Raw genomic sequence first — 9,613 nt, forward strand, 5'->3', positions numbered from 1 at the left:
GGTAACAACACATAGCGTAAGAATATACGATTCTATTTTGACCTTTAGACCTCCACTCCATCTCCATCTCCATCTCCATCTGCCACCATTAAATAGGGTTTTGACTTTTTAACTTCTATTTTGCTTGAGTTGAACACGTAAGCCACTTATTTATTTGTACACATTATCACTCTATGAATTCTCCTTCTCATCGTCGCACTTTTCAACCACTCGGCCGCCTTGTCTTCTTTAGTTGGAACATAGCCCATCTTATAAGTTGTCGTGTAATTCAAAAGTTTGGTGACCCATCAACTCGTGGTTTGTGTTCAAATTCAAATATTCAACACCTCAATTATTGGATTACTAAACCAAATCGAATGGCTTTTCAGTGTAGAAATTGTTTAAAGAAAAACAGTAACCATAGGAAAATAAGAATAGTTTATTTTAGAAGCAACAAATCGAAATCATATCTAAATATAAAAATAACATTAAAAATACAAACCAATGTAACATGGCAAGATGCTCGTTTATTAGTTTGATACAGCAAATAATTTCTGTTATCGTATTTTCATACTTTAATATAATATTTAAATCCTAAAATACATTTGAAGGTGCAATAATTGTAATCTCAAAACACATGGCACACAAAAGTGATGCTATATCAATCAATGTACTTGGTAACCCGCAACTATGAACAAATTAACAACTTTTACAACTCTAAATAAACATTGCATAATTAAATATAAAATAAAAAAAGAAACATTAAAACAAAACATCTCAGTTTCTATAACCCTTACATTACTCGTATTAATTGATTCATTAACAATCCCATTTTGCTACACGATTTGAGCAATCTCGAGTAATATTTTGTGTAAAGATTGTGGTTTTGAGAAAAAGGGGCAATGATCGCTACCTTTGATCTTGAAAACGCCTTCGGGTGGATTCTCTCTCACGAGTTTTTCTTGAATGTCAGGTGAAAGCGCGTGATCTTCTAGTGTTTGGATGTAGAATCGCCGGCCCTTTCCATATTTTTCTTTCGATAATGAGAGGCTTTGCATAATGGGCCCGAGCGGAATGGGCCTCATGGAAACCATAGCTAGTGCAATATCCTGCAATTAAGTCAATCGTATATGACATGAAAAAGTCAATATCTTTATTATGTTTTATGATTATCACTAGCGGTCAAATAGGTCAAACGGCTTAAAGTTTCCAAGGCCCACTGTTTATGCACCTTCCGTGACATGTAACTAAGCTGAACAAACATGAATGAAGCAAGTTGGTGTTGGTTCTTTAACTTTTAACTGAACAAACTATCGAACACAAACAATTAAACGAATCGGGTATTCTTTCTCGTTTGCGTTCATTAAGAAAATGAACATGCTCGTGTTCGTTGGTTTAACGTTAACCGAACAAATGATCGAGCATGAACAACAAAAGGAACGTGGTTTTCTTATTCGTGTTTGCTCGTTAAGAAAATGAACATGTCCGTGTTCGTTCGTTTAACTTTAACCGAACAAATGATCGAGCATGAACAATTAAACAAACGTCGTTTTCTTGTTTGTGTTCGTTCGTTAAGAAAATGAACAGCTTTGTGTTCATTCGTTAACGGTGCAAACGGATGGTTCAGGAACGTAACTGAAAATAGATGAACGAATAAAACTAGTTATAAACAATGTGTTAGGCCTGAAAGCTGTAAATCTAGATTAACTTATAGTATGTCCAAAAAATTTTAATGAACACATTACCGAAAGTAAACTGACTATCTTAAATAAATGTAGAACGAACATATATGAAACAACGAGACATGTGTTCATGTTCGTTCGTTTATTAAATAAGCGAATGCAAACAAACTTCTTGCCGAGCTGTTCAAGGACTGTTCACTGAACATTCGACTTATTTACAGGCCTACAACCTTCTAAATTGTTTCCCCGATAAATACATTATAGATATTGTAATAATAAGTATAAATTACCTTTCCAGGAGATTGATTGAAATATAAACCGCGCATTTGTTGTTTTTCAAACATAAATCCAGTTGCGGGATTATCTTTTCCGTTTCCATGTATTAGAAAATTTGATTCCTTCATAAATTGTTCTGCGGATCCCAGCTGGAAATAATATATGTTGTAAGAAAATAATTAAAAAAAAGTACAATGACTTTGACTTTTGAGGTGAGACTAACTAGTAGTATGTTTGACCTTTAAAGTCAAAGGTTGCATCATTTGCAAAACGTGAATCATATTAATCAACTCTTTATTTCCAATACGACATACTTCAATATCACTTACTCATTATTAAAAAAATAGCACGCAATATGAATTACGTTGATAAAACACACACCTGTTCAGCAAACACATCAAAGGGCTTTTGTCCATCAGATACCATCGTACCACACAAAAAAACCGCCTTTGAAATCTTTTGTTGAAAATGTTCCAATGCATACGAAACACAAGCGCCACCACTACTATGTCCCACTAATATTACCTAAAGAAATTGAACAAATAATACAAAATCACATCACTTAAAAACAAATATACACAGTACAATATCACACATATAGCAACGCTATAGTAGTTCCTGGTATCAAAAAATAGCAGAGCTATTGTTTTTATCATAAAGAAATATATAAGCATGTTCGTGTCCGTTCATTTAACTTTAACTTTAACTTTCATTGAACAAACGATCGAACACGAACAATTAAACGAATGAGGTTTTCTAGTTCGTGTTTGTTGGTTAAGAACACAAGAACGTTTTGTGTTCGTTTGTTAATAATATAAAAGAATGGTTATTCGGTTAACACCAATTAAAAGTAAACGTGAACATCAGTCTGTTGGGCCTAAAAACTTTAATATAATTAGACTAAATTGTAAGAGGTGATACTTTAATTTCATAGAATTAAACTTAAATCGTAATGAACATAATTATTTTAAATAAATATATAAAAAAACAAACACAAACTAACGAGTAGAAACGAACGTAAACAAACAAACATAAATGAACGTAAACGAACACACATGTTCGTTTGTTTATTAAATAAACGAAGCTTATTTACCTTATCGTCTTCTGGTAAATTTTGCAAATAATCGATTATCGGTTTTGAATATTCCTCGAGTGTCGTGACATTATTAGTGTCTTTCAAATCGATCCCGGATCCTGTTAGATCTAAAGCGGTTGGAATCAATCCCGATTCCTCTAACAAAGCAATAGTTTTGTACCAACACCATGCTCCAAATCCTTCTCCGTGTATTAAAACAATTTCCTTGGTTTCAAGATTTTCCAAAAATTCAGGTGACTGGATAAAAAACATTTTATAAGTATGTTAGATAGTTGAAAAACAATCAATTCATCAGAATTTTCACCAAAATTTTTAAAAGAAATAGTTATAAAATTAAAGTTTCCTAAATAATTAAGCAAATAAACTGCTTTAAAAGCAAGACTCGGCCAAAAACTCGTCTAGACTCAAGCTCGGCTTGCGAGTAGCTTTTCAAGCTTGATCTCAGCTTGTGAATAGTTTTCAATGAAAGAAGGTATATTTCTTTGCCTCATTATGTCAAAGACCAATTACATATATACAAGAGATATCCCATCTATTTAGGGATATACCTAACAAACAAATATTCTTCTCTAATAAATCGATATACATGCCAAATATACCAATATCTAATAGACCCCCACAGTCGAGTCGAAGCTGGAGGTTCACGAAGGCTGAGACTGGTACGAAAATCTTCAAATAAAACTTTCGGAAGACCCTTCGTAAATATGTCAGCAATTTGATAACGGGATGGGACGTGTAGAACGCGTACGAGACCCCGTTGAACTTGTTCACGAACAAAGTGAATATCAAGTTCAATGTGTTTTGTTTGTTGATGTTGCACCGGGTTACCAGATAAATAAATGGAACTCATGTTATCACAATACACCAAAGAAGCCTGTGTAACAGGTCTATGTAGTTCCAGAAGGAGGTTTTGAATCCAGCAGATTTCGGCAACTACATTTGCAATACCTCGGTATTCGGCTTCGCCACTGGATCGGGAGATGGATGATTGGCGTTTTGAGGACCAAGCTAGCAAGTTGTTGTCGAAGTATACGCAATATCCCAACGTGGACCGACGAGTGTCCGGACACCCTGCCCAGTCGGCATCAGTGTAGGCCCGTAAAGAGGTCGAAGTTAGCGGTCCAAGAGTGAGCCCGAGATGAGAAGTGCCCCGAAGATATCGTATAATACGTTTCAAGCTATCCCAATGCGGAAGACGCGGGGAATGCATATGCATGCAAACCTGCTGAACCGCGTAAGATATGTCTGGTCTCGTAAAGGTGAGATATTGGAGGGCTCCTGCCAAGCTTCTGTAGAGAGACGGGTCTTCAAACTCTGGTCCGCTTGCCGGAAGCTTCCTTTAGTGTCAACCGGGGTTGCAACCGGTTTGCAGGAAGTCATACCGGCTCGATTTATAATGTCTTGCGCATAATTCTGCTGTGACAGGAACATTTTGTCACCTGTTCGTGTTACCGATATCCCCAAAAAATAACTTAGCGGTCCCAAATCTTTCATTGCAAATTCCGAACTCAGATGATTCATCAGGTTTAGACGGAGTTTCTCAGACGATGTCGTGAGAATGATGTCGTCCACATATAGTAACAATTATGCGGTTTCGGAACCATGATGGTAAATAAAAAGCGAGTTGTCGCTTCTGCTTTGTTTGAATCCCAAGGAGAGAACAAATTCGGTAAACCGTTGATACCAAGCTCGAGGGGCTTGTTTCAGTCCGTATAGTGACTTTTTAAGCAAGCAAACATGATCTGGAGACCTGTTATCTCGAAAACCCATAGGTTGGTGCATGTAGACTGTCTCGTTTAAGTTCCCGTGAAGAAAAGCATTGGTGACATCAAGTTGATGCACCGCCCATGACTGAGATAAAGCAATGGGAAGGACTGTGCGAATAGTAGTCGGTTTGACAACAGGGCTAAATGTTTCACCACAATCAATACCAACTTGCTGACTACGACCATCACACACCAAACGCGCTTTATAGCGCTCCAATGACCCGTCAGATCTGAACTTATGCCTGAATAACCACATGCATCGAATGATATTCATATTTGGTTGGCGTGGGACTAACTCTCACGTCTCATTTTTAATAAGGGCATCGTACTCGTTGTGCATAGCGTTTCGCCATACCGGTGTGGACAAGGCAGATTTAGGCGATTTGGGTATCGGTTCGACGTGTGTGGTGTGAAGGCTGAAATGGGGTTTCGGCTTTGAGATCCCATCCATTGCTCGCGTGCGCATGGTGCGAGTAGGAAGGGGGGCGTAGGAGGTGGTGGTGAGGTTGGTGGCATGGGTTGGCTGGGTACGGTGTGGGTGGGAGTGGTAACGGGTTTTGAGAGACGAGAGTAAGTAAGAATGGGCGGGGAGGTAGTAACCGAACGAGGTTCGTAGTGTTGTGGAATCGGTTCGTTTGAAGTGTGAACTGGGGTTTGGGGTGAATTGTGATTGGTGGATGGCGGTGTGCTAGAGGGGATGTTGGGTGTAGTGTTGTGTATCGGGGTGATGGGTGGGGTAGACATATTGGCCGGTGTAGCATTGAGTGGGGGTTGAGAAGATGATGTGTGAGAAGTGTCTTGGATGTTTGACCAGAGGGTAGGGTAAGGCGGTTCAAACAGAAAGGTGTACGGGTCGGGTGTGGAGTGTTGACATAGGGGAAGGTGGCTTCGTCAAAGATTACATGTCGGGACGTAATCATTTGACGGGTTTTGAGATCAAAACATAGGTATCCGCGATGGTTGGGTGGATACCCAAGAAACACACATGCGTTCGACCGGTATTCAAGTTTGTGTATTGTGGTGGATGGTTTGAGAGGGTAGCAAAGGCATCCAAACATCCGAAGATGAGTATAAGATGGTTGACAGTTGTATAGAACATTGGTGGGGTTGTTAAGGTTATTTGGTCTATTTGGTAGGATGTTTAGGAGATAGGTGGCGGTTTCAAGGGCATAGTGCCAATAAGTGTTGGGTAGGTTGGATTGTGCAAGAAGGGTGCGAACCATGTTGTTGATGGTGCGGATTTTGCGTTCCGCTTTACCATTTTGTGAGGATGTATGAGGGCATGATAGACGGAACGTCATACCATGTTGGTTAAAGAATTGGTGAAATTGATTATTTATATATTCTTTGCCATTGTCGCATTGTAATTGTTTAATGCGTTTGCCGAACTGTGTGTTAATTAGGTTATAAAATTTTGAAATATTGAGAAAACTTGTGATTTTCTACTGATTAGGAATGTCCATATAAAATCAGAAAAATCATCAATAAATAGAACATAGTAGCGGTGACCCCCGGAACTCAAGATTGGTGAGGTCCAAAGGTCACTGTGAACAATCTCAAAAGGTAAATAAGTGCGATTACAAGAACTAATAAAAGGGAGTTTCACACTTTTCCCAAAAAATCACGGTTCGCAGACACGTTTATTGGACTTAGAAAAGGAAATAAATGAGGACTTCTTGAGAGACTGCAAAGGACATGAGCCCGGGTGACCAAGACGATGCCACAGTGTTTGTGAGATCGCCACATTTGCTGATGGAGACTTGATTTTTGATAGTATTTGTGGCGTCAGAAAATACAAATCACCGGTACTGTTGCATCGAAGGATAGGGGTCCGCGTCTTGAGGTCCTTCACAGAAAAACCAAAAGGGTCAAATTCAATAGAAACCCAATTGTCTGTGACTAAACGTCTAACAGATAAGAGATTATGGATTAAATTAGGGCGTAGAGGACATTGGTTAATTTAAGGGGCGGAAACGGTGGGGGGTAAAGTTTGATTGCCTTGTCCAAGAATCGGAACAGTAGTTCCGTTTCCAACGATAATATTACGATGAGTGCACTTATTAAAGTAAGACGTGAAGTTACCTGGTTGGTTGGTCATACGGGTGGTTGCTCCGCTATCCATAGCCCATGGAGTATCCGGTGGGTTGAGTGACATTGTATATAGAGCCTGTTCAATGTCGGTCGGGGCATAACCAGCTGCATACGCCAGATTAGGTCGTGGGCCGAGAATACCCGGAGTTTGACTACCAGTGGACCGAGGGGTGGTTGGGTATGGGCACGGTGGTTGAGCAGGTCATTGATTTGTATGTGAACCGTGTCCCCACGAGGGCTGGAAAACCCACTGCCCTTGAACCGAAGAAAACGGTTGTTGGGGCTGCTGTTGGTGGTTGCGCCTGGGTGGGCCACGACCGCCATATCGGCCACGACTGCGTCCTCGGGACCTGCCCTGGCCTCTGCCACGGTCAGTTTGTGAGTCAGAGGTGAATCGCTGGTCCGACTTGATGGTTTGGGTCTCGGCTTTTTGAGAGGTTGCGGCGTGAAGTGCGGTTCCCGCGGTCTGTGATGCATGAAGGGTCATGTTGGTCTTTCGATCATACTCACGCATAAGTTTGGAGCGTGCCTCGTGAAACGAGGGAAGTGGTTGAAGATTCGAGATCAACATAGCAATCCCTTCGTATTGCTCGTTTAACCCGGTGACGAGTTGTTATACCATCTTTTCATCCGTGAGGGGTGCCTCCACGTTAGCGAGTTGATCGCATATGACCTTGACCTCCTGGCAATAGGCAGCCATGTTTTCAAAATTATCGAGACGGGTGTTATTTAGTTTCTGAGTGAGGTATATGGCTCTTGAGGATTTGTTGTCTTGGAATAAGGTCTTGAGTGTGGTCCAAGCTTCACGGGCAGTTGTGTTCGGTTTAAGAATTGTGTTGAGAAGGTCAAGGGAGATGGTGCCATAGATCCATTGGAGGACTATGGCATCCAACCGATCCCAAAGGTCAGCAACAGCAAGGGCAGCCGCGATTTCCTCGGCAGTCCGTTTTTCCGAGGATGAGGTGGTGGCAGCAGGGATGGGTTTTGGTAGAAGGTGATCGGAGACTTGATACGCTCGGCAGTGTATCTTGAATAGTTCCGACCACGAAGTGTATTGGCCGGTCTCGTTGTCGAGGGTGATAGGGACGGCGTGTTTGATGTTAGAAACGGTGATAGCGGGGTGAAGTTTGGAATCCATTACAGAGGTGATAGAGAAAGGATCGAAGGGGGGTGGGTTATCGCCGGCGACAGATGAAGGAGGAGAGGGATGGCGGCGGTAGGTTTAGGCTGATGATACCATGAAAGAAGGTATATTTCGTTGCCTCATTATGTCAAAGACCAATTACATATATACAAGAGATATCCCATCTATTTAGGGATATACCTAACAAACAAATATTCTTCTCTAATAAATCGATATACATGCCAAATATACTAATATCTAATATTCAATTCCAAGCGCGGCTAGTTTCGACCTCTATTTCTAAGGCTCGAGCCCGGCTCGTGAGTAGTTTTGAAAGCACGGCCTTGTCTCAGTTATTATTCATTAATTATCTACTTATATTCATACTTATTTTTTTGTATACATTTTAATTATAATTTTTTATATAACATAATTTATAATATTTATTTACTTTTATCATAATTCTATACATAATAATAAAAATTATTATAATAATATATTAAATAAAAATTTGTATAAATAATAGGAGCGTTTAGGTTCGGGAGCCAGCTCACAAGCGAATTTCGTCTCGAACTCATTTAAGCTTGACTCAGTTTGAGCTTTAACTAGCCGATCTCAAGTGAGTTATGGCCTCTTTTAGTACAAGAATACTAGGACCAGTGACTGACATTTAATAAAAAGTCAACGCCAAAAAAGGCTACATGATTAAGAAGATGTTACTCCTCCTTTTTAGGCTATTCAAATCCCTAAACCAAATCAAATTCACCTTTTGTTTTTCATACACACCTTTTACCAAATTAATCATATGTATTTAATAATTAACACCCACAAAAGAAAAATTAAAATCAAACCAAAAACTCACTTGTTTTTGCTGTTTGGGTGTGGTCAAGGCCGGATCGGAAAGAGGGTTACTCCGGCGACGGGAACTGGTGGATCCAATCCGGCGAGACATGGACCCTTCAAAGCGCTGAGACGATTGGTGGTGTTGAATAGCTAAAGACAGAGCTTGCATATGCAACAGCTCTTCGTCTGATGGTAGCTTGCGCTGTGATCGGTTTGTGCTGCCGAATCTCCGGCTGCTTTTGGACCCATTATTATTATTATTATTATTATTATTACTGGAAGTCTTGGTCTTGCAGCTGAATCGATTACCCATTACAGAGAGGAATTTGAGGAAGAGGGTTGCGTATAAAACAAAATGATGAGAGGTGTAGTATATGTATGCATGTATTGTGTTTGATTAGGGTGTACAGGGAAAGAGAAAGAGAGGGATTAGGTGAAGGTACCTGTGAGGCTTTAATAGGATATATATACCATTGAGAATTGGGATGTTGTGACAAGCTTAAAGTTTTTCGGTTTTAACGTATATGTTATAAGGCTGAGGGGTGTGGCGGGCTTTAATGGGGGCTTTAGTGGGGGCTCCAACCAATAATATTATGACGTGTGGCAGAGAGAGAAACTGGATAAGGGGGTTGTTGGAGCCCCCGTTGGAGCCCTGACCCCTGGTGTGGAGGGGCTCCAGCAGGGGCTCCAGCGAAATTTTTTTTTTTATTTTTTTATAAATATATTCAAACAACGACATTTTTTTTGTGTTAGTTTT

General features: G+C 40.1%; 1 protein-coding gene across 1 annotated transcript; it reads right to left on the bottom strand.

Annotated features, from left to right (window-relative positions):
* Positions 1-541: 541 nt before the first annotated feature.
* On the bottom strand, positions 542-9,224 carry LOC143580125 (putative methylesterase 12, chloroplastic). The gene is made up of 5 exons (XM_077063243.1): positions 8,876-9,224; positions 3,031-3,270; positions 2,319-2,462; positions 1,952-2,086; positions 542-1,088 (listed from the first exon to the last, which is right to left on the bottom strand). Exons 1-5 carry the CDS (start codon positions 9,167-9,169, stop codon positions 816-818), a joined length of 1,086 nt encoding a protein of 361 aa, XP_076919358.1. The 5' UTR covers positions 9,170-9,224; the 3' UTR covers positions 542-815.
* Between the last annotated feature and the right edge of the window lie 389 nt (positions 9,225-9,613).

This window comes from Bidens hawaiensis, unplaced genomic scaffold, assembly GCF_021521415.1.
Source record: "Bidens hawaiensis isolate Kalapana, Puna unplaced genomic scaffold, B.hawaiensis_p1.1 tig00030247_1, whole genome shotgun sequence".
NCBI lineage: Eukaryota > Viridiplantae > Streptophyta > Magnoliopsida > Asterales > Asteraceae > Bidens > Bidens hawaiensis.

Bases quoted from the DNA above. Each gene is read 5' to 3' on its own strand.
- LOC143580125 (XM_077063243.1), bottom strand. From the start codon at position 9,169: ATGGGTAATCGATTCAGCTGCAAGACCAAGACTTCCAGTAATAATAAT. The intron at 3,271-8,875 runs GTGAGTTTTTGG...TTTTTTATCCAG, and splicing joins CACCCAAACAGCAAAAACAA to TCACCTGAATTTTTGGAAAA. The intron at 2,087-2,318 runs GTGTGTGTTTTA...TATTATTTCCAG, and splicing joins TTGATGTGTTTGCTGAACAG to CTGGGATCCGCAGAACAATT.